Source organism: Tachypleus tridentatus, chromosome 9 (genome assembly GCF_004210375.1).
Source record: "Tachypleus tridentatus isolate NWPU-2018 chromosome 9, ASM421037v1, whole genome shotgun sequence".
NCBI lineage: Eukaryota > Metazoa > Arthropoda > Merostomata > Xiphosura > Limulidae > Tachypleus > Tachypleus tridentatus.
The window spans coordinates 98,024,875-98,051,203 of NC_134833.1; the positions used below are offsets into that span (position 1 = coordinate 98,024,875).

The following is a 26,329-nucleotide window of genomic DNA, read 5'->3' on the forward strand; positions in this document are numbered from 1 at the left end:
TGGACCTGTAGAAAAGTATCTTTGTGTAAAATTTCATGTAAATTGATCAAAATGCATCCAAGTAATTGACTAAATACCCCCAAATGATTGTTTTTGTGTGCTATGACTACCTAAAAAGATTCAAAATGGGCAGATGCAATTTTTTTTGTCCATGTGTTGGACACATGAAAAATCATATTTGTCAATTTTCATCATGATTGCTATAAATAACTGCACAGCAGCCAAAAATTTATTCATTTTGGTTGTTTTATCTTTGTGGACATTCTGGATTAAGGTATAACCTCAACTAGTTTCATCAATCTACTAAGAAATGAAAGAATAACGGTTAATTAAAAAGTGTTTCAGGGAAGAAAAAAAAAAAAGCAAAACGGTGTCTCTGCAGAAACAAAATATAAATAGAAAATTTGTGATTACAAATAGACAGAAGGTAGTGATAAGTGATAAGCCCTCTGCCTAGAAGAATGGCAACACTCAGGTGCCAGAACCTGTCTTAGAATCTTTTACTATTCATTATTTGTATTGGTTATCTGGATAACTTACCAGGGTAGTACGTTATTTATATTGGTGATATCAAAGTGGTGGATAAGGGTGATTCTGTATATGTATTTTATAAGAAAGTACTGCACAATGAGTTTGATGTCCAAAATTTTCTGTTTGTGATAGAAATAGTGGTATTATAAAAAAACAAACAACAACTAACTGTGATTCATAATGAAGTTCAAAACCTCCAAATGAGTTAAAAAGGAACCATTTATAAATTGTTGAATACCAAGGATGTCCTGACTTTCAACCTCCTTCAACACAAAGTATTCACTGAATCTACCCCTGATCCTCCTAATATTCATGAAATCTCTTATTAAACTGTTGTAACTTTTAGCTTCTACTGGTCTAGATAGCAGTTTTTATTGTTTTGTTATTGTTTTCATTTTACACTTATCAGTTAGGGATGTATTATCACTGATATACCAATGTATCAGTTGATGTGTCTGCTGGTCATACACTGTAAACAATACATCTAATTATTAACAGTTTGCAATTATGAATATCCTAATTGCAATGCATTGATGGTAGATTTGAATTGATAACAATTGCTAATAATATCCTCAGCTGTTGATGTTTGTGAAAGTTTGTAAACTTGATTATTTTCCCCATTCTGTTTATTTTATTTAAGCCATTTCTTTTAATTTCCTTTTGTTTCAAATTTTATGATTTCTACTCACTTGCCACTTTAAAAACACTTATCTGCCATTAGCATTGTTGCTTATGCATAGGATTGAGTCTGTATTGGATATTAATGACTATTATAATTCTGTATTTCCTGTTTGTATATTAACAAAAAATCTGACTTTTTGAAATCAATAATGTGTATGAAATATAAATTTCATTATTGGTATAGCTTACATTTATTTTTATTTTAAAGTTTTTATATTTTCATAAGTTATTATTGACACATTCAAATGCTTATGATATAAATGATTCACTCACTATATAAATCAGTATATAGGTACTTATCTGTTACTGTTTGCAGATATTGATATAAGCAAAATTTGATCAGTATTTTACTTAGATATTCAAAAAAGCTTTTGATAAGGTGCAACACAAAAGAATAGCTAAGAGGATGATATCAGTAGAGCTGGGTGATTATTGGAATTTACTGATTCATTAGTTAATGCACTCATTAACTGATTATATTTAAATTCTCTTCATAACATGGTGAAAAAACATTGATTATTCTTGCTTTAAAAACATAACTACAAGTCAAGTTTCAATACCAATGAATGCAGAGCACATACAGCCAACTGTGTGGCATTGTGCTCAAGAATTAACAAACTTAACAGCAATATTTTAGTAATTTGTATTTTTGGAATAATTGAAAATTGTATAATTGACAGCCCTTATTTGATTAGTTGATTATTTTAATGTGTCATGATACTTGTAAGTTAAATTAAAGTCAAATATTAATGGAAAATCATAATGACTATTTTGATAAATGGATAAGTGGAATAACTGAAAAAACAATTTTGATTAATTGATTATTTTTATGACAATTTCATAAAGTTTGGATGGCTGAATAATTGGAATAATGAGAAAAACAAGTTTAATTATTGTCATAACATTAATGTATTCAATCATAATTTAGGTTATTCCATAGTTGGAATAATAAAGACAGTAATACTCAAAGATTTAATTTTGATTAGATTTTTGTTTCTAACATTTAATTGGTTTAATCCTAATTTTGATTATTTTACATAGAACTAATTACTGTAATTGATGCTTATAGGCAATAAAGTTAATCTTCTAGCTTTAGTGAAAGATGTTATTTGAATGTGGTTGTTGGATGGTATAAAATGCAAGACTTTTTAATAATTGAGTCCAGTTAGACTGGACCATTGTTACTAGTGGAGAGCCTTTGATTTTTCTTATTTACATTAATAGAATTTGTTCCATTGATTCTAGGCCTATTAATCTTGCATCAGCAAATGTTTTGGAAAGTCTGGTAAAAACGATTTTACAAAATCATTTAATAAAACTTAAAATTGTATTGAATGGCTGATGTGGCTTCACTAAAGAAGAATTTCATTTACAATTTTTTTCAATTTTCATAAACCATATAACAAAATGCAAAATAAAAGGCTTGTAAAGAAACTTGTCTGTTGGTGTGGGGGATAAGTTAACTAATTGGCTAGAAGAGCAGCTTGATGGAAGAAAGCAGAGGTTTTCAATTAAATGACATAGGACTAGTGTTGTGAGTGGAGTACCTCAGAACTCAGTCTTAGGATCTTTGTTGTTTTGGTTTTTTTTGCATCATTGATATAGATGAAAGAAAAGTGAAAAAGTACTTATTTGTTGATGATATTAAGGTTTTGGATGTTGCTTTCTGTGAAGATGATGCTACTGCTTTATAAAAGGATTTACATTGTTTAACCCTCAAATGGCAGCTATTATCAGTTGATGCTGCTACCTACTATATTTCTGCTGTCTGTGGGTTAATGAGGTGGGCAAGTAAAGGAAAGATGGATTTAAATTATAATAAATGCAAGATTATGCATGAGATTTATTATTTCAATTATAAACATAATTTGGATAGGAATAACCTTAATGTTATGAAAGGAGGGATCTTAGTATAATGGTTGATCAATCTTTCAAACCATCCAAACAGTGTGTTGTTGCTAGTCGAAGGGCAAATAGGATTTTAGGTTGTATCTCCAGAAATATTAAATACAAGTCTAAAGAGGTTATAATTTCATAATATAGATCTCTGATTAGGCCACAATTTATGAAGGACATTGAATTGTTGCAAAGGATTCAGAAGAAAGACTACTAGAATGGTGTTTGGGATGGAGGGGGTTGTCAAACAAAGGGAGCATAATATCTCTGAAATTTTCTTTAAAAAATGAAGTTATAGTAATCTGATAGAGGTGCTTTAGATTGTAAAAGGAATTAATAGTATTGATGCAGGATATGTTTTAATACTTAATGGTAGGAATAGGGGACACAAGTATAAATTTTGGCAAGATAGGAATTATTTTCAACTAAGACAGCTTAAATTTTCAAACAGTATGAGTGGTCTGTGGAACAGGTTACCTTTAGATGTTATGAAGGCAGTAAATTTAATGGAGATTAAGAGAAAGTTCTGTAACTATATCAATGATGAGGGCTGATTGAGTTTTTTTAAATAGTTTAAAGGAGGGAACAGCTTAAATGGACAAATAGGTCCTATTTTGTCCCTATACAATGTCTCATGCTAATGATACATAGAATCATATTTAGTAAGTTTTGCTGATTAAAGAAAGCTTGAGTGTTTTTAGTTCTATTGATGACATTTGGGTAGTACAGAATAACTTGGTACTTAAAAAATAACCTTTAATTATAGTAACTGCAAGATAATGCATCACTAAATAGTGTGATCAAGTCTGACTCAAAGTGGATTTGAATGGCACAAAGAACCCACCACAAAATTTTAGTGGTGCAAAATTTAAAAAAAAAACAAAAAAAAACACAAGCAATAAGTAAAAGGATATTTGTGGTGAAAATTTGTGTAAAATTTAAATTAATATCCCATCAAATACCAGAAAAGTATACTCCATATAGTCTTGTATATGCATAAATTAAACTAAATAATTTTCTTCCAAACATCCTTGCTGCTCTAAGTCTTATCAGCTTTATCTGTTAATGTGGCAAGTGGTGAAAAATCATTTTCAAGGCTGAAATTGGTGAAAAAAAACATTGTTCCACAATAAGACAAGAGAGATTAAACAGTAGCATTAATTTTTTTTGTATAAATGAAGTGGGCAGAGAAATTAATATGGACAAAGTGGGGAAATACTTTGCTATGTTAAAGTTTTTTAAGTTCCATTTCCAAAAGTTTATTCACTTTTTGTGAACATTTTACTATTTTTGTACTTTCTATTCAGAACTGTAAAAAAGTATTTAAAGTTTTGTAAAGTATTAGAGAAAAATTAGTAATATACCAATTTGAAAAGGACACAATTTTTTATTTTTTGCACCCTTCAGTCTTTGAATGTGAGCCAACAAAAAAACAATCAAAACTGTGCAAGTATTCCAAACAAAGTGTAACTAGCAATTTCTATAATTTCCTCTTCTGAACTGAAATTAGTATAACTATTAACACATCTGAAACTTCTGTTAGATTAACTGCTGTGGACAAAATTTTTTTTTAATCTGAGAAAGGATATTTTTATTGGAAAGGATTTAGAGAAGGGTTATTAAGATGCTGCTAGAAATGGAAGTTATTTTATTAGGATGTTTTAACCTCTTGACTTTCTCTTAGAAAGAAAAAAAGATGTGTTATGGTCTTATGTAACCAAATTATATGGAGGATTGATTGCTCAGTCTTGTACTGTATTTTGAAGATGATAGGACAAACATAAGAGGGAAGTTGGTTTATGGAATTAGATCTAATTGGTTGTAGTAGAGGTCAGTAACTTAAATATAAAAACATCAAGAGACGAGTTGATTAATCTAAGCTGACACACCCACTAAAATATGAAAAAGATATTTAGATATTTATCAAGTTTTTCCTTAAATATACTGAAAGCTATCTATTTCAGGAGCAAAGCACCTTGGTAGAAAAATAAAATAAATATTAGCTGCCTAGTGCTAATACTTGTTTTCCATAATATTTTTACCATTAAATACAAAAACCTGATGCATTAACTGTTTTGCAATGGGTCAGGGTTCAAAGGCCATGCCATCTTGTTTGTTGAGTTGTAGTTAAAATTTTATCTTTTTGGGATAAAGAATAGTTTTTAAATCATAACATGAAAACCCTTTGCACTTAGACTAATGAAACTATTTTCACAAGCAAATCTTTAGTAAATATATTTCCTTAACCTGAAAAATATGTAGTTATTCTAGTATGAAAAAGTGTAATTTATATTTTTCTAATTTGTTATGATAGTTATAAGGTTGGTCAAGTGAAAAACTATTTTATGAATTTGTCAGTATGTTTGGAATCAAATTGTGTGTTATAATTCAACTTTAATATTACGTAAGAGTTAATTTGTTAATTTAAAGTAAATATTAAAATAACACAAATATAGAATTTAGTGAGTCACGTGGTATGTTGGATGCAGCACTGTTTGCGGTTATATGTTTGTGATGTCAAAGTACTAAGTTTGTAATTTTGAACAAATTAGAAGCTCAACTCACTAATATTGACAAGTTAGAATATAAAATAAGAACCTCGTATCATTTTGTTTTGTTGACATATGGATTATGTATGGAATCAATCACAGTGGCCTTGTTCATCTCTTTCCATTTTTGAAAATGGTTCTTTATATACACTTCAATATATATTGAATGTCCCATGAGTGGTTTATCAGCAATATTAATCTTTGAAAAATTTAAAGTATTCTTTTAATCCAAGTGTTCAAGGAAGAAGGCTGTCTATAGTCTCTGCAAATTTTTTTTTTTTAAATCTAAATACACTTTAGTTACTAATTGTAATAAATTATAGTAGAATTCTGTAGTATCAGCATAGTTATTTATGGTTTTTTCAGTTATTCAGCTTTATTATATAAACAAATTTTTGTGATATTCTCCACGTGCAAAATTTTAAAAGGCTTAGCAAACTATGCCCAGCAACAACAGAGTACAAATATTGCAAGAAGAAGAGATTTCTTGCTTTACTTCTTGATTTATTGTTCTATATTTTAAGTAAAATAAGTTTAGTAATTTATCTCTAAATGGTAATAATATATATGATAATTGAAAGTATATTACAAAATACTAGTCCACTAAAACACAGCCAAACCGGGGAAGACTAAATTTCAGTTTTGTATCACTGGATACCTGAATGCATGTGCACCCTGTCAATGCAAGTTATGTAATGTTAGGTAGACATGACTGAAGGGTCAGTATAATAAAAATTATATACATGTTAATATAGTGTTATGAGACTTAAGCTACTTAAACTAAACATTTATATTTTCATATTGTAATATGTAGTTATTCTAGTATGAAAAAGTGTAATTTATATTTTTCTAATTTGTTATGATAGTTATAAGGTTGGTCAAGTGAAAAACTCAGGTTAGAGTATAAAACATAATATAAAAAGTCTTACTGAAAACAAACATTTGAAATTTATTTAGGAGGTTCTTGAGATTATGCAAATAATATTTGAGATTTTTGGGATAAAGAATAGTTTTTAAATCATAACATGAAAACCCTTTGCACTTAGACTAGTAATGAAACTATTTTCACAAGCAAATCTTCAGTAAATATATTTCCTTAACCTGATTGTTTGAGTACAAAATACTTGTCATCTTTACTAAAAGTTTACCAAATTTTATGAAGATGCACATGCTGTATCAAACATTATAGTGCAAATGCTTAATGCTTGCTAATGTATAGATGAACTCGTACTGAGTCTGTTGTGAAGGGGTTAACACTATCTATTCCCTTAATAAATTTAAATGCTTCAATCAGATTTTCTCAACTCTTTTTTTCTAGAAATAGCAGTTTCAGAGATCTTGGTGTTTCCATCTTGGGTATTGTCCTGGTAACCCTGCTATGAATACAATACTTTTAGCAATATGTACAATGAAATTTTTTTTAAACTACCTAAGACTTGTATTCACTGTTTCTATAGATACAACCTGTTTGATCCTTTTCTTCTTTAGTACTGTTAAGATTTTATCCATCAAAATTATGATAATCCACACTAACATTACCTCATGTTTATTTTATGAGGAATAATAAATTTCTTAAAACATAAAGGGCATATTTAAATTTTATCAGTGATGGGTGAGAAATGGTCCTTTGCTGTTCATGTTATAAGATTTAAAAAAAAATTGCATGCAATGCAGATTAGAAGTTATTTATGGTTTTCAAAAGTAATTTTAAAGTTTTCAAGATTTATTTTCATACAGGCCTGTTTGGAAACAAAACAAAGTTTAAAGTTTTCAGAGATTTTAGCCTTATGGTTATAATATTTTCGTTGAGATGGTTTATTAAACCTAGCACAAACATTGGTTGCAAATAATGAATACTTTTAACTTAAAGGGGAATAAAGAAATAAGGTGATAACATTGAGAAAACTTTGGGGAAACAAATATGTTTAAAAACTTCTCTTTGTTTCACCATTTTTTGCTAGATTTATGTAACATAATCAGATCATTTGTGTAATTTCCTCTTTTTAAATGCAATCAATATATTTACAACTGTCTTCAGATAACTTTTACTACAAGCAACAGAGCTCTGCTTTGATGGTTGTTTGGCTTATCCACTACTACATATTTCAGTCATGCTGTTGAGTGGGTTCATGTTTTTATTAATTACATTAAACAACCTTGTTGTAATTAATAGTCAAAGTATTTATTAGTAATTTACAAAATTGATTCAAGTCATTATGCAATACCCTAACATGTTCAATACAATTAAAAAAACGAGGTGTGTTATCAGAAGTACAACTGGATGATTAAATCAGTTGGTATAATTTATTACCTGTAAGCATTAATTACATTGATTCGTGTTACATAAAAAATTATTCAAAATTATGATTAAATCAATTAATGTTAAAAAGTAATCAACTTGTAAGGAATGCTAACTAAATTGTTTCAAATTATTACTGTACTTGATTATTTAAACTACCTAAGAATATAAAATATTGCTTTCCAATGTATCTTACCTTCACTCACAAAACTGTTTTTTCAACTAACATTGCCCTCTATCAGTTCAAATTTTTCATGCTCATTTCTAGCCTTCCACCTCTTGCTTTTGCATATCCACATGTAAATGAGTATGCAGCAGTTCTTCACCAATAGGAGCATGACACAACCCCAGTTGCAACCAATGAATTTTCTGCTGTTTGCAGTTGTTAATTGCTTCTCAGTTGGCAGTAGCACTGTACAGATGTGCTTGTTTTTTATGTGCATTTTTAACATTTCCCTTTATACTGCAGACTTGGTTTTTCTTTACTATGCCTGTATTAGTAAATAATGTAAATTATAAAAAGATAGTTAGTGAAATATGTTGCTTTTTTAAATAGGAAATTTTCAAACATATTTACTTGTTTATCCACTAAAAATAGTTTTATTTAGTTTGACAGGTTCTTCCTGTCACTCTCTGAGTAATTGTCATGTTGTTTATAAAAACTTGAATCTCAGTGTCTTCACAAACATTGAAAAAGAACTGTACACAAGAATGTTAGTAATTAGCATAGTGTTAGTATTTTTGATGTTGTATAATGCAAAAAACTTAGTTTGATTTTTATTCACCATTGACAGAAATGCGATTACTGTTTTTTTCTTTTTTTATAGGTGTCTAATACCTGCAAAAACACAGAGTGTGTTAAAGAAAAAACATTTAATTTTCCAGGTGAATCTTAGATCAAAACAACTGAGTTGACTGTCTGAAATAGCAATTAATTTTATATATTTGTAAAATTATAACCCATGAGTTGTTTATACAAATAAATATTGGGTGGAACAACATCTCACCAGGCACAAGTATGTGGATGAATAGCTGAACCTTGCAGATATTGTAGTTCTTCAGCAACACCTGACTTGTTTTTTAAAAACAGTTGAATTTCCTGTTACCAGCTGAGTGCAACATTGTTAATCTGTCACAGATGGGCAGTCTTCCATGTGCTTTGAATAGAAGAAAGTTGTACTGGTAGAAAAACTGTGCATATGTGTAATACATGTACATCATAGTCTAATTTCCTGATTGTGGGAGATGAACTTGTCTTTTAGTCCATAGGTCTTCTAGTCCAACCATGACATCCACAGCTGTGAGCAATGGATCCACCCACTTACATGGACCAGATGTTGCAAATGTCACTGTGACACCAGCCACAGTAGAGAAGGAAAATATATGTAAATGGGTCTTGTATGATGAGATTGGAAACTCAAGGTAAGTTGTATAAAAATATACAAATATCTTACATGTGCACAATTCCAATGTATGTTGTACTCACTTGTTTAATGTGTTAAAAGGATTTGTACAGTAGGGTTGATTATAAACTAAACTTCATACTTAGTGATAATGGAATATTAACTACATACCTCACGTTTTAGTAAAGATAACTTGAATATACTGTAGTTTTGTTGGACATTTGCTTATTTCTCTTCCTCTTCCAATTAAGCAATGTTGGTGATTAGAATAAATTGTCAGTGTGCAGGATATTACAAAGATAAGGGAACACTTCTCTCAACAGGTGGTACTTTTTGTACCTTCATTTACATGCAGATTAAAATAAAAGAAAGTATATTTGACACTTCTGTAACAGTTTTTGAAACAGTCTGTATGATTCTAATACTAATTAAATACACAATACTGTGTAAAGTAATTTGAAATAAAGTTTTAAGTTCCCAATAAAGGAATGAGTTGGGTGTTTTCAGTTTTAAAATCTATTTTAGCCTCTACAGTCTCCATGTGTTACTGAATTAAATGTTATTCATCATGTACCTCTGATAAAATCAGGTTTCCTGTTTTTATAATATTTTTAAGCAGTGATTTTTTTATCATTGATTATTTGTATTATGTACTGTAAACTTTGTATTCAGTGTTGAATATCTGTTTAATATTAATACAGATGTGTACTAGAGTATGCATTATAAATAGTGTACATATTTCATTACTTTTGCCTGAATATAGCACTATGTATTGTTTCCTTGCACAATTAAAATGGCATTCAAAACCTTCATGAACTGGCTTTAAAACTGTCATATTTTCTACTTTGGGATTTTGATATACATTTTTAAGTGGGAACATTTTGAACGTAGTTCAATTTTATTGATTGATAATCTGTTTTTATATTTGAATTTTAAACACATTGAATCTGATTTAAACTCTTTCAAATATACAGATATTGTTTCAAGGTTAAATCTTCACTACAACTGTAACTGTTAAACCTATGAAATCATACCATTGTAACTTAAAGGAAAAGATACTTGTTAATAAATATATAAATAATTTCAAGTCTATTACTTGTATATGTAATGTATATGTAGCCTAACTATATTAATGTGTAAGTGTAAAGAATGAATATTATTAGTAATAATTAAAATAACTTAGACTTAATTCAAAATAAGTACAAAGGTACAAAATTTCAAACTATTTAGATTTTTGGAGTGTATGTGTATGAATGTTGAATCTAAACTTGTGTTTGCTGAAATGCTAAACTAATTTGTGCATATCATCAATGAGAAGAAGGAAGTTCATTTTACCAGTGTGGCTTGCATTTTATAAAATCATAGTTTGTAGTGGAAAAAAGTAGTTGTAGTGGGAGTGTCATTAACCTCACTTTGTAGGCACGTTAGCTGTATGCCTCTGAAGATGTATGACTTGATTTAATTTTATTTGTTAATTTATAGGACAGTAAACTGAACTTGACATTTAGGTACAAAAAATATTGATTCATTACAAAAACTTTAAATGTGGAAGTAAAAAAGAAAGCAATTACTAATTTGTTTCATTATACATACATAAATTTTATCCTGAAATTGTCACTGTACTGTTTACTGAACACAACCATATAAACAGTTTTCAAATGTTTTAATGTCATTATTATGTTGATGTTCAAAATTCTTAAAGTATCACTGCTATCATGTACAAAGTTTGATAAGGCAAGCTTAACACATTCATGTAGCAATCAGAATTTCATTGTTATCATGAGAATGTTACAGGTATATATATATATATATATATATTATGTAAAAAAGTGCCAACAAAGAGCATTGTACGTACACCTAGCTTTAGAAATTGTAGATTTGCATGAATTGTGTCTACAGAAGGTGGGGCTAGTTCATTAGGAAATGTAGTCTATTAAAAGCAAGGGTGTGGAGCTAGTATTCACTGTGATATACACAGCAAGAGGATTTATGAAGTAGCTGAAATGTAATTGATTTTGTGAGTGGAATTTTGAGTTGAGTAGATGTTATGTTACATAAATGTCAAGTTTTATATTTTACATTAGGTCTAGCACACAAGAGTTTTAAGTTTTTAAAGACAATTATGTGTAACATGAGCTATTGCTTCTGCCTTTTTGTGCTCATGTTCACATTGTAGATTTTATGGAAATAACTCATTTCATGCTTTTTATTCTAACAGTGTTAAGTTCTCTATGCATTACCACATTCCAGTTCATTTAATTGTGACAAATCATTTCTACATAATTTGCTAGTTTAGTTACTCCTAACTAAACCTGTATTTCTACATGTGGTTTAACAGTGTATTGTTATGGCATATAAAATTTATATTCATATAATTTGTTTTAAGCCAATGAACTCATTATTCATGTATAAAACATTTCATGTTATTAACTTGTATCATATTTCAGTAGTTGGCTTATACCTTTAGTAGCAACTAATATTCTTTGTTTAGCACAGCATGACTCATTTGGCCTGAATCATTTGATGATTCATGGTTACTCTTAATGTCTTTTGTTGTCTGTAGCCATTAGGATTACAGCATTTAAAAAGAGAACAGCATATTGTATCATCGAGTAATGAGTAATATTGTTTACAAAGTTTTTCATCAAACTTTTTTGTAATTTGCACAGACGTTAAACATAATTTAGAACTAACTGTAAGTTTATTGTTTGTCTAGTGGTTTAACATACAATGTGTTCAGAAAGAAGTTATGCAGGTTTTGATTCTTTTCTATAGTAAAACAGTATTGTACTTGTATACACATACCTGAATTTTTTTGTAAGCTAAGCAAGATTGTGTAAAATTGTTTTTGGAAAAATATAATTAAATTTCCATGTATATTTAATATTGTTAACATTTTGTCTTTACATGAAGCAAAAGTATATGAGAATTTTTTCCCATTTTTAGTGGAGTTAGTTTTAGTAAGAGTAAAGTTAAAATAATAGGCATAGTGTACTTCATATTTCTCCAAGACTGTTAAATGTTTTGTGTGCATTCTCTTTTTAAGAAAAACTATTCTATAACAAGTTTATAATGCTATAATTTTGTATTTGTCTTTATATACATATATATTTAATTCTCAAAAATGAAGTATGAAATAAAATGTGTAAATAATAGGTCAACCATGCTACGTCTTCCATATCCAATGCCTTTCCCCTAATACCAGAGCTCATTGTGGTAGCTAGGATATGATAGATGTAGTAGTGGTCTAGGAGCTATATATATTAATTGAATAAGTAAAATAGTGTAAAGTTAAAGAATAAAGTGTTCTTAAAGTGAATAACTTTGTGTGTTATAACTTACTATAGTTTTGATTTGTATGACATTAATAAAATTGATAATTACACTGAAATTACTCAATTTATTTTTATACCATTACAGTGTAAATTTGTTTAAGTGATTCAAGTGTTATCAACTTTATTAAATCATTTATGAGTTAGAATTATAGTAAGGTTTAATAACACAAATGTTTATTTAATTTTACTAAAATTAACATTACTTCTATTTAGGAAAGCTCATTATAACAAGTTTTTAAAGGTAGAATATTCTAGTGCATTTTTCATATACATTATGGCCCAGTTTGGCCAGGTGATAAAAGCACTTAACTCATAATCTGAGGGTATTGGGTTTGAATCCTTATCACACCAAACATGCTTGCCCTTTCAGCCATGGGGGCTTTATAAAGTGATGGTCAGTCCCACTATTCATTGGTGAAAGTAGCCCAAGAGTTGGCAGTGGGTGGTGGTGACTAGCTGCCTACCCTCTAGTCTTACACTGCTAAATTAGAAACAGCTAGCCTAGGTAGTCCTTGTGTAGCTTTGCATGAAATTAAAAAAGACAAACACATACATTATATGTTTACATAAAAGAATGGTATAAGTACTGTTTACATATTTTTTTTTATCAAAGAGTGAATTAATATGTATTTTTATTTTTTAGAGTCCGAATTTGGGATTTGAGCATACTTATTCCCAATGTTTTGTTCCTGTTGTTTCTTGCATTCCGATTCAACCGAGCTAGGATGAAGTTGAGAGCCACAAGCAGTCCAATATTTTATGCTTTTTATGTCTTAGTAAGCATTTTATATTGTACTTCCAGGATAATTCCAATTTTGCTAATGTATATATTTACTTATTCTAAGGTTGTGCCAACCAGATATCAAACGTGGTTAATATTAGTAATCTGTATGATCACTAAAATCTAATTAGCAAATAATAACTTTTTAAAATAATAACCAGGTGCTAATTACTAGTAATTACCATTTTTGTTACTGGCTACGTAATAAGTTCCTGCACTGACTGCTGGAGCAAGAACAACAAAAACTTCCTAAAGGATAAAAGAACTGTCCTCTGTAAATAATAGACAGGAAGATGATGTGTATACTAAACATGTTTAATATAGTATGTTATCCTAACCCAAGGAAAAGGTGAATGCATTATTCACAAGATTGCTCACTAAATGCAGAAAACCTGCAAGTAAAAATTTGTACACACACACACACACACACACACACACACACACACACACACACACACACACACACACACACAAAGTTAATTGTATTAAAACATAGAGTTCCTGCAAACAAAGAATAAATAAAACTTAAGTAAATATAAAATTAAACCTTGTGACATTGAGTTTATGACCAGATATATTGCTTTCTAATCTTTATAAGTAAGAATGTAAGAAAAGTATATTTAAACGCTATACCTACTTATTACCACCTTGATTTTATTTTTGACCTAAATATTTAGCTTCTTGTAATGGGTAGTTAATGTTAATACCATTGTTTTACATAAAAATTGATAAAAAACAAAAATTAACTTAATTTAAAAACACAATTGAACATGGTACAAAATTAGAGTAAGAACTCAATAAGCTAAAAACTTGACAAATGGAAAAAGAAAATTAAAATACAACACAGAATTAAACAATTATTTGCACAATTAAATAGAAAAACAGCACATATTCATTTATAAGCAACAGGAACAACTGAAAGTTGTAATTAAATCATACGTGCATTTGTTTAATAAATTCTTAGTATTCACTTTTTTGGCACTTGATGCAGAGGGACTTTGAATTGTTAATTTTATATAACCTTTATATAACTGAGTGTGCAACCAATGATAAACAGGTACTAGAGACATTGAAAAGTGAGAATATAAATTTAGAACATCCAATTTTGTTGCTTTATTGAGATATAAAAAAAATGTGAAACCAACATGACATGGCCCTCCCTTACTCTGTTTTTCAAAAAAATTAATAATAATATCACTTAGATATTGCTGTTGGATTATTTATAACCAATAGAAAGAATAGCTTTTTCACAAGATTTCTTGTACTATAATTTCATTTTACAATCCACAAGTAGATATTTAGCCTTAGTTTCATTGCTTACAATCATGATGTTTGCTTTGAGCAGTTAACAGCATTTTTAACCTATTTATAGCTTTGTTAGAAAATTAGCTAAGTTACAGTAATGTTGTCATTGTATTCTGGTGTCTGATATATCTTTCCTTCTCTGAAATTCATGTTTAAAACATTAAAGATTTTGTGGAGAATCAACATAGGATGAAAAAACTAGTGCAAAGTAAATATGATGTTTTGTATAAATTGCTGAAATATATTTCAGTTCTAATGCAAGTCCAAAATTTCTTGTTTTTAATATAAATTTTTATTGTTATACATTTTTCAAAAATATAACAAATTTAAAAATTAGGAAACTGTTAGGTTGGATAACAAAAAAACAGTCTATAAGTCTCACTAAAAGTGACTGTCAAGTGGCTTTAATATGATCACTTTTTATACCAAGTTCACCTTGGCCTAGGATGGTGTTTTTGTGGTTACACTCACTATCTGTAGGTTGTGGGTTTGAATTGCCAACATTGAACATGCTCACTATTTTAGCCATGGGAACAATACAATGTGATAGTCAGTCCCACTATTTGTTGGTAAAAGAGTAGCACAAATAGCAGTGGGCAGAGTTGACTATCTGACTTCTACCTAGTTTATCTCTGCTGAATTATAGAAGGCTAGTGCAGATAACTGTGAGTATAATTTAAACTAAACCAAGTTCACCCTCCATGGTAAATTTGCTGTCTAAGATGTAAAGAACATTAAGTGATGAAATTAATAGCAAGTAGATATGCAAAAATGTTAGTGAGTGGAGAGCATTTCCATGTATCATTGTAATTGTATGTCATGCTGCAGTCATTCTGGAAAAAAGAAATAGTGGTTTTATTTTGTATTTTGCCCCTCTGTACATTGATTTTGCTATAGATAAGTTAGAGAAGTTTTTGTAAGATAAACCTCTGATTAGAAGGTTCTTGGGGCTGTGCAAAAAAAAAATCATTGCTTTTCCCTAACAATATTCCTTTGATCTATGTACCTTGTATTCCTACACTTGAATTATCTTTGTATATAAACCTTGTATGCCTAGATTTGGTGCCATACCTCAAGTAGACAAAGGTACTGTGAAATAATGTATGTTTTCTACAATTGAGTATTGTTTTGCGTACAAATCATTATGAGTTGCAGTTGTCAAGGTTTCATTTTTATAACCATCAACCTTTCAGTTGTAAGAATGAACTGGGAATGATGACAAAGCTTACCACCAAAGTTGGCAAAAGCCTTCTTGGAAAGAACCTCTGCTAGTCTTTGCCATACTCTCATATTGTGTTCTCTTCCCAACTACATTTCCATTCTCTCAATTGTAAGTCTTGTGTGGTGAAAGTGCCCTGCCCTTATCATGGTTTACAATCTTTAGTGACCAGAAAATCTAATGGAAGAAGGAAGTATGGGTAAATGTTACAATCCACAATAAACAGCAAAGTCAGGAAATATTTTAAACAAAATAAACATGGAAACAAAGTGAAAGAAACTCAAAACTCGTGTATGAGCAAGAAATAACCATGGCATAGTGGCTCATAGAGCAGTTCTAAGTTGTTTTCTTTAAGTACAAACTTTTAGCTCATGGCTGCATCATCCTGCTCCAAAGAATTTCAATTTGAGAGTAAACTGGTAGAGATCTTTGTGTAATAAAACTGAATTAGTTATCCACATACCTCATGCTTGTTATTGCTGGTGTATGAAAATATAGCTAAAAAAAAAAAAAGTATCTTGAAATAAGTTACTCTAATCCTACCTAAAAGAATCTCAAGTTCCATGTCTATTGAGGTTTCCTCTTGTTTAAACACAAACAGTGAATATGCTGGATCTGACTGGAGTAGTTAGGAAGAACAATTCACTCAATAAAATGAAAAGTTGTTCTTTCTCAGAGTAAGAGATCATGTTTGTAAATATTATACACTCTTAAGACAAAGTTTGTTTCTGTTATATGTATTCAAGTTACTTCTGCAAACTTCTATACTCCTTTACATGGGTAGGAACTTACACACTAGAGAGGTGATAACATAGAAGCATACTCAAACAATTAAGCTCGAGGAACTGATTACTGTAGCATGTTGTACTATCCCAAGTAAGGATCAATGCATTTTTATGGCTATTCACACCTTGTTTATAAGAATGTTAAGTGTAGAGAACTTGAACATACTTAAGTAGGTAAATTACTATCTAGGTTAATTGCTGGATAAAACAGCAAATTTGTAAGTGCTACATTGTACAACTAGTTAGTATATTATTTGTAATGGTAGAACAACCCTTAATAGGTGTTTCAGGAAAAAAGTTTGTTGCTAGAATTAGTTTAATGTTGGTTGACTCTTGAAATATTTGTATTGCTGAAGTTTGCTCCACAAAATAGTTTAACTATTTGTAATAATGGATTAACTCTGGACATGTTTGTATGTCTAAAACTTAGTGTATTATCTATTATATTAGTGTTTTTAAGAGTTTAACTTGTGTTTGTAATGAAGTATTATTACCTAGTTTTGATGTTTAATATATGAATTAGTTTGATAAATGACTTCTTGATACATAGGCTCTTGGTTAATTTGTTGTATGAACTAAATTTAATGCATGCTTTTGTCAGCTTTATTTTCTTTTTTATAGAGTGTTTTTTGTATAAAGTTATTCAATTCTTTGTTTCTAGTTGAATTTTTTGTTTGTTTTATCAATATACTTTACAAATAAAAACAATCATGCTTCTCTAGTTAGCTAAGCTCTGTGTAGGTTTCTGATGATAAATTTTGTTTCATGAATTAGTTTAATACATGATTCCAAATTTTCAATTATATTTTATCTTAATTTATTTCATATTATATATATTGCTGTCTTGGATTTTAATTCCTTATACACCATCTTATTTGAAACATCGTAATTACTGAGCGTTGTTCTGCAAAAGAAAAATAAGTTAACGCGTCTCTTAGGATCCAAGGGATGTCTTTTACAATACAGTTGGTTGAATATTAGTAAGTTCAATCCAGAAACTCTCAAGGATGGTGGTTTTGGATGTATCTTTTTGAGACATGTTTTCATTTGTTAATTGATAAATATTTAAGTAAAATACAGTATCCTCAAGTTTCCATACCAGACATGTATAAAACAAAAAGCCACATTCTCAGCATCATGAGTTAAGCAGTTGCCAATCTTTCATCCTTTTGCTATCACCTCTTTATGTTTAGCTTTCAGTTTGGATATGAACGATTTTGCATGCATTTTGGTAGGGAAGGTTGAAGCATCACAATAGGCAGCAGTAGGATGAACAGACAGGAACACTTTGAAAGAAGCAGTTGGCATAATACTGTACTTGACCAGCACAATATTTATTGAGGTGCTTCTAAATGGTTCCGTAATAAATCTGTCATTTGTGGACTTCTGTTTCTTGTGCTTGGCTGTTAAGCTCATGTTGAGCTGATGAATTTTTGCCACTTTACCAATTCAAATTGCTTTCTGCAGCTCCAACATAAAAAGGAAACATATCTTTTTTTCAGCCAGTAAAAATTTCCAAAAATTTCAGTTCAAATTAAAAGAATCTGGATTGTGTAGGTTTTTTCAACAAAATGTCCTCCACTGGCTCATGAGGGGCATGTCAAAATACAATATTTACACAAGTATGAAAATATACATTTGAGACCATGTTTGAAAAAAACATTCTCAATGTATACAAGTTCTGGACTATTAATCACCATTCTGTTTGATTTTAACCTTGCGTACTTTAAAAATATATGTATTTTAATTTATGTTATGCCATACTTTTTCTTATTGTTTTTCAGGTTATTTTGAAGAACAATTACATGCACAAATGTTCTTTGCCTTTCAGGTTGTTGTCAATGCTGTTGTCAGTGTGATTCGTTGCATAGTTTCAATGACTGTGAATGCTGCAGTATTTGCTGGAGATTTAACAGATAAGGTGTGTACTAAGATGAAGATCACTACATGCTAATTACAGAGTATGTTGAAAGTGTTTTAAATTTTTACTGAAATTTAAATACCTACAATTTTTATTTCTCGTAAGCATTTTTACACCTAAAAGTATTGGCTAATATTATCTATACTATTGCACATGATAGATGTTAAAAATTCATTGAAGATTGCTATAAATTAATTAATTAATTAATGTTATTCCCATTAAAAATCACATTTTTGTTTAATGTTTCTTTATATGCAACATTGACAATGATTACTTATTTGTTAAAGAGCATCCTTAAAAACTGGATAAATTTTCAGCATTTTAGTTATTGCTGCATAATACATTTCTAAACATTCTTACATACATATTTTTCTATTCATGTTGTAAATATATTATTTTATTATGTAATTTAAATACTGTTCAAATTTATACACAACTAAATATTATCTGACTCCAAATGTTAGTAATAGTTGCTCTCTTTGTAGTCTCATTTAAGCATTAGGCTCAATATATAAATGTAGCTTGAGGCTTAGCTGAAACACAACTTTATTGAAACTCTTAGTAACTTTTATTTTGCTTTTGTCTTCAACTCAATGTAAAAACAATTGATATATTAATAAGATAACTGAAGTAAATATAAATAAAATGTTATCACAGTGTAATAAGATAACCTAAAGCACTACTTGTTTTGTAATTAAGCTTAAAGATGTGCAATAAATTTATCCAAAGCTCAGGTGCTTAAAACTTCTCAGAAGAGAAGAAATATCACTTTTAAGTAATTTCTGAATTAAATTATTTTATTGCTATATCACCAAAGTTGTATAAAGAGAATAAAAATTTTTCTAACAAATCAACATTTATATTAAGCTTTCAATATAAACACCGTAGTTGATCTAACAGTATCAGGTGATAGTTTGTTGCCAACTGATGATGTATATTGTTAAATATTGCCAAAAAATGAATGTGGCATGACAGAAGTGTATTGTATTTATATATTATTAAGACTTATTTAAAATTTCTTCAATTGCTCAGATAGCAAATGTTGAAAGGGTCAATTTAGTCTTTCTTATCAACCAATTATTTACTTGAATAGTTAGTATATACAGTTCAGGTTTGTTTTTTTCAACTTATAAATTACCTTACATCTTCATATAATCTGTGTAGGCTTTCTCCTTAGCTCATCAGTTGCTAGGATAATCATTATTTATTCAGTCAGTTTAAGTTTTCTAATGAACCTATTAGTTGCATGGATAACACTATGTAACACAAATTTTGTTCTAGGATAGTATGTGTTATTTCTTAATTACTTATGTTGTAAAAGTACAGAAAATGGCCATTATTCCCTTCAAACTTTGCTTTTGTGACCTGGATAATGAAATTTTCAAATTAATCTATTTTCTATGTAAAACCGGGAAAATTTGTACATTTTCATTTACATAAGGTCTGAATAATTCAACATATGAATCAAGATTTACATGTATTTATACTAAAGTTATACAAAAATTAACAAAAATGTTTAGAAGTGAGTAGTTTTACGGGATTTGCAACTGTAATATAAATCACTTTCACGTATCAGCCCCTAAATATAGTCTCCCATTATGTTTTCCTTATATGCTCCATGGTAACTGTGGAAGTGCTTGCCTTGCTCCTCTGAGTATGCTCCCATGTTCTCCTTGAATTTATCAAGATGAGCATCAAGGATGTAGACTTTCAGGGACATCCTGCAGAACATTTTGCCATATTCTTCACCAGAGCCTTAACCAATTCCACATAATTTTCTGCCTTGTGATTGCCCAAGAAGCTCCAGACCACTGTGACAAAGCTGCCCCAAGCTTTTTTTTCTTCCTACTGAGCTTCTTGGGGGATTATATGCACTCCAGGATCTTCCTTATTTGTGGTCCAACGAAGACGTCACCTTTGGCCTTTGCCTCGGACAGCTTAGGGAAGAAGTCTAAGGTCCTTGAAGGCTACAGACACAAAAGCTGTGACAAATTGTTTCATAAGACCCAATTTTATGTGCAATGGTGGGAACAACACCTTCTGGAGGTCCACTAGTGGCTCACTCTTGACGTTGTGCCTCCCCACGGAGAACTTGGTCTGTTGTGGCCAGTGCTTCCTGTTGTAGTGTGCTGCAGTATCCCTGCTGTCCCAAAGGCAAAGATAACAGGGAAACTTGGTAAAGCCTCCTTGGAGACCCATCAGGAATTAAATTGTAACCTGGATTTTCAACATCTACCTTTTCTGATTTGCTGCTCTCTTTTGAGGATTGCTGTTTTCTCAGGCAGGGGTGAGCATAGGAAGCTTAGGGCAATGTGGCACTGGGGCAATGGATGATGGAATGATAGCAGATGCATTCTTGTCAGCCTGATGTTTGGAAGGGTCCACCCTGCAGAAGTAGCAATTGTTTGAGTGGTCAGTGGGTTCATGCCAAATTCTTGGAATAGCAAACTTTATGGCTCTTTTTCCCTCTGTACCATCCTGCAAAAGAGCAAAATAAAATTGTTATTATGAAGAATAAATTTATTTCATCCACAACTAATGTAAGAGATTCATGCAAAATATTTTGTGATATTTTTTCTATTCTATTGGAAATTAAACAGATAAATGATATTTAAAGTTTAAAAGGTCTAAAATTTGTCAGTACTTTTTTGCTCTTGTCTTGATAAATTGCCACATACATAGCAGAATTTGTCTGAAGAATACTTGCAGCTTCTTGATGCCATCTCTGATAAAATCAGATAGGTTTATGTTCACTGAGGCAGCTAGAACTTTACTGAAGTGGTGAATGGTGAACCCCTGTGTGTGTGTGTGTGTGTGTGTGTGTGTGTATTACTAAGAAAAATTCTCATGAATTCTACAACATTCTAGAAAGTTCTTAAATTTTTGTGAGTTCAAGAAAATTCTGTATTAGCTACTCAGTACTGAATCTACCTGGAATGTTCTGGAAAATGGATGAATTTGAAAATTTCATTACCCAGCTCACAAAAGAAAAGTTTGAAGAGAAAAATAAGTCTTTTCTCATTTACTTTAGGCATAAGCAATTGGAAATAACTTTCTTCCCAAGAACAACAAAAAGTAAAAATTTTATTACATAATGTAATCATTGTATGTGATGCTGGGATGATTATAGTAACAGACAGTTATTAAAAACGTTCTTATTAACCCATCTAGATTAACTGTTTAGATAGTCATTTTACATTTCCTTAAATTCATTAGTTGCTAGAATAATTATCATTTAGACAGCTGTATTTTCTTATTAACCTATCAGTTGCTTTAGTATCTAGTGTTTAAATAGTTTAAGTATTTTTATAATTTCTCAGATGCTTGAATAATAATCAGTAATTAACTATGGTACTAGGCTATGGTATAACCTGTCACAGTGACACAATTGCATCAAATTATGGAATATATACTAATAGTTATACTTTGGCACATTTTATTAAAATTCTTTAGAGTTAAAATTATGCATTGAAAGTTTTACATAGAAAAATTTACAAAATTGTCAGTTTTGATTTTTGATTTTCAGCACACACTGAATGAAAGCATTTACATGTGTGAAATTCCTGAATTTTTAAAAGTTTAAGAGGAATGTTCTAGTCTTGTAAAAAAAACACAAAAACAACAACTACAGTGGCAACTTGATCATTGTAAGTTCAATAAATAAGCCATTGTATAAGTTTTAATCAATTACTGATTTTCAGTCTTGGTTGTTTTGGTGTTGTGTAAATTACCTTTCAACTTTTAGAAGTCATAGGCTAGTGATCTAAAGAGGTATTAAAAGTTATTTTTATCAACTGTGTAAGCCAGTTTGGTTTCTATCTGTTTATAGCTGTTACATATTAAAATAAAATAAAGTTTAGCTTAGTGAAATGCTGATAGAAGAAAAGATGTTTGTGAATAACTTCCACTACAATTATAATCATGGATGTTTTTCTCAAAGCTCACAAAACATTTGTGCTTTTTCATTTTATACATAATTTGAATTATAAAACAGTGTGATAGGAAAAAGAAATATCCATTATGGAACAAGAATAGGTTGAGAATTGTTAGGTTTAGCCAGATCTTTTTGCTTGTGATCATCTTAATGTTCATGTTTCTAAAAAAAGTCTGCTGTTCGTTTGGTTGTTTTTACATTATAGCTTATTGCTCTATCTAATTGATTGAATGAGCAAAGAAAACCACCGAAAAAGAAATTTAAGTGTGTAATTGAACATCAAACAGTGTTCTGACTTAAAATTGTTCTTAATGTTAAAATTTGTTACACATGTTAAATAAAACTTCCTATGCAGTACTTACCTCATCTCAAGGATTGGTTATTCCCATTCAGTGCTGTCTTATATAAGTAAATATTATCTTTAAACATGTCGTATGCTCCCCCTATTGGAATTGCAAGATTCCAACATCTTTCATGTAAATCATCATGCATGATATTGTCACCAATAGGAGTATCACATATCACATGTGACTCCTCTTTTGATCTACCATTTATCATATGGCAGCACATGAGTTTGGATGTACACATCATGCTTTACTGTTTTCCTTACAAAGTAATCATTTTTCAACATAATTTGCTTTCACTCAACCCAATTCCTATATTTGTATTTAGCAGTTAATTCTAGTTACTTTTTCTACAGTTGACTTTGAATGTTTTTTGTACAAAATTCGGAGGTTAACATTACCATTATGGAGGTTACATCAGCAACCTGTGTTTTGTTTTTCAAGTCTCTGGTGCAGCAATCTAATAGTGGATTTATCTGCTTTTGTATTTGATAGATCAAGTATAACAAGGGACAAGCTTTGTCCCCAAACATTGCAAAAGAACCTCCTGAGCCGACTGAGCCTTTTCAGACTGACAAGGACTTTGCCTTTTTTTCACCTCCAAATTTTGCTGTTTCTTCCCATTCCCAACCTGAGGAGACTCCTCAGTCTTTATATTGCACGAATAATCTTTTTCTCTCCTTCCATGATATTTGGGTTCATGCTGGTCAGTTTACCTCTATAAAGTGAAGAGATTAACATGCCATTCCCTCCCCAAGTGCTTCTGATCATACCACTCTTTCCTTTTGAATTAAATATCAGTTTTTTCATGTTCAGTATTTGTTTGATTCTTACTCTTACCAACTTTTTACTGTATCTTTCTTCCATACACCTCCTGTCCGAAGCTTTCCATGAAAATCAAGAGGAATTTTCTGCAGATACCCTTGTTCTTCTCTCCTCCACTTTAGGCTGCATATCACCTTCAATTTTAGCATATAAGGTTTCCTTGTTGTTGGGACTTTGTAAGTTGTGATGCCATATTGGCTCTGGTTCATTTACCTTTGACGTATTTCAGGGATGTACATATTCTCATTTCTAAGACATTGTCTTTGATGTGGTCCAAGAAACTATTGAGTCTTGGGTGACATCACACCACCAATATTGTATCCTGTTTGTCTCAATTTCCTATGCCTACAGTTCCTGTTACTCAACCTTCATTTTTGCTCAGCCACTTGAGTTTCTTCATCACTGAAAACCCTTTGTTGACAATCAGTGGGTACTTCAGGTTCTGTCAGAAGGATTTGTTGTCCAGTTTCCTTCCTAACACTGGTTTTTATTTTCCCTGTTTTCTTCCCTCCTGCTCTAGATCCAGTCACAAGCCAGCATCTGTTAGAAGCAGTTCAGGAATTGTTCTTGCAGTAAGCAATTGAACTGTTCCCAATCTTTTCAGGGGTTTTTCTTTTCACCTTTTTGTTGTCCCCATAAAACTTGAAGATTGACAACTGGTAATTGACTTCTCACTTCAGCTGCTTCATATCACTATGCAGATTTTCCATGGAGTCTTTTCTCACCCTGCAATGGGCATTTTCTCCAGGACTGTGGATGACAAAAGTTGATGTTTTCATTGCTTACCTACATATATCAATAACATCTTAATCTTGTCTTTATCTTCAGTTTGGCCATCTTGAGGTGGTTTACCAATTTTGAGCCTTCCCCCTCTCATTTGCCATAGCACCTTGCATGTTTTCTCAAATAGTTTGGGCTTTTGCATGTTATCACAGCCTTTTGGCTCAGTCATTTACTGCTTGCAAGGTTCTGCTGCTTTTGTGGAGATGGTTTTTGATGACATCGTTGCTCCCTAGCGAGTTATGATAATTTCAATTATGCTACAGAAAGTCCTTTACAACTTGTATTACTGTAGTTTTTCTCATAATGTTGTAGACTAGATGTAAACATTGGTTTTATGCTATTTATGTTTCTTTAAACTTTGTTTTGTTTTATATTAATTTCCTTTTATGAATTTTACTAAATTTACTTTAATTATAACTTTTTCTTGGATGTTTGGTGCAGGTAGCCTAATTGCTTTGTGCCATAAAACATCAAATCAACCAACCAACAATTCCAATTGGGGGAGTGGAATGCTTGTGGCATGCATAAAGAAAATGTTTTTGCGTACAGAGGAGAATAGCTAATATTGTGAGTGAAGATAAGTACCAATCACAAATACATTTTCAGAGTAGGAAAATTGACAAATTATATTTGATTGACAATTAAAAAAGCCATCTCCTCGCTCGTAGTTTGTAGATCATATATAATATAGGATTGTCCAAGGTATTTAATAGGCATGGTACAAATGCAGGTGCTAAAAATACCAGCAGTGACAGTTTTACTTCAAAAGATAACCATGCACTTTTATTTGTTTCTCAACTCAAGCCCCAAAGCAAGGTAGAAAACCATCTGTCAGATACCAACCCCCAAATTGTTCATCTTTTTATTTCAATCAAGGTGACTGTACAAATACTTTATCACAAACATCAGTTTGAACCTAAATCCACTCTGTTTCTGGGTAGTACACAATATCATTTAGTTATAATAACTAGTAGTAATAAAAAGAAAATCATGAATGTAGTGTAAACAATGTTTACCCCTAGAAGTTAACTTTCTTACAAGTATCTGGTGATCCTTTGAAGAACTTAAGTACAGAGTGAAATGGGAATTACCAGGCAATAATAGCTGGACATTAGATAATATATCACATGTAAGACTCAATTCGTTTTGTGCTACAATTGTTGTCTTTAGGGAGCCAACCCCTATATTATGTATGAAGTCTGAAAAACAAACATCAACATACATAATATTAAATGTTGTTACACTTGTTCATAGAATACATTAACTTTCAGTTGGGAAAAACGTTTCAAAGTGAATAGTAAAACATTTTGTAAATGTAAAATGATGTAGGGATGTTTGTGTTGAAGAATGTAAACAAAAATATCGGGAACATACAGCTATACACTAACTGTCTCTACATTATTATTTGCAGCCTTTTTGACACTATCGTTCATACATCATTTTACATTTACAAAATGTTTTTTATTACTTGTAATGTTAATGTATTCAAGAAATATTTTATTGTACTTAAATGGTATTTAAACCACTAAAAATCCAAGTAGTATTTTTTAATCAAAACAGACAAAATTTACAGGTTTGTAAATTGGAAAAGTTATTTGGAAAGCCTTACAAGAAAGTAGGAATACTTTAAAAAAAAATCAGGATATTGAAACTTACAACAAAGATGATCATCTGTAATTGTTTCCTAAATGAATATGTATTGATAAATCTTATCCAAAGGTGAGAATTAAAATATATA

At 30.4% G+C, this 26,329-nt stretch overlaps 1 protein-coding gene across 4 annotated transcripts in view; it reads left to right on the plus strand.

Moving 5' to 3' along the window:
• LOC143225836 (transmembrane protein adipocyte-associated 1 homolog) overlaps nt 1-26,329 on the plus strand; it is a 62,564-nt gene that overhangs the window by 2,246 nt on the left and 33,989 nt on the right. For 2 of the 4 annotated variants that reach the window (XM_076455937.1, XM_076455938.1), the window contains 3 exons: nt 8,784-9,378; nt 13,338-13,470; nt 18,616-18,705. In XM_076455937.1, the coding sequence (XP_076312052.1) occupies nt 9,242-9,378; nt 13,338-13,470; nt 18,616-18,705 (360 nt within the window). In that variant the 5' untranslated portion in view covers nt 8,784-9,241. Of the gene's footprint in view, nt 1-8,783; nt 9,379-11,241; nt 11,377-11,939; nt 12,055-13,337; nt 13,471-18,615; nt 18,706-26,329 lie in introns of those variants that run through there. The other 2 variants (XM_076455939.1, XM_076455940.1) reach the window with 2 other exon arrangements.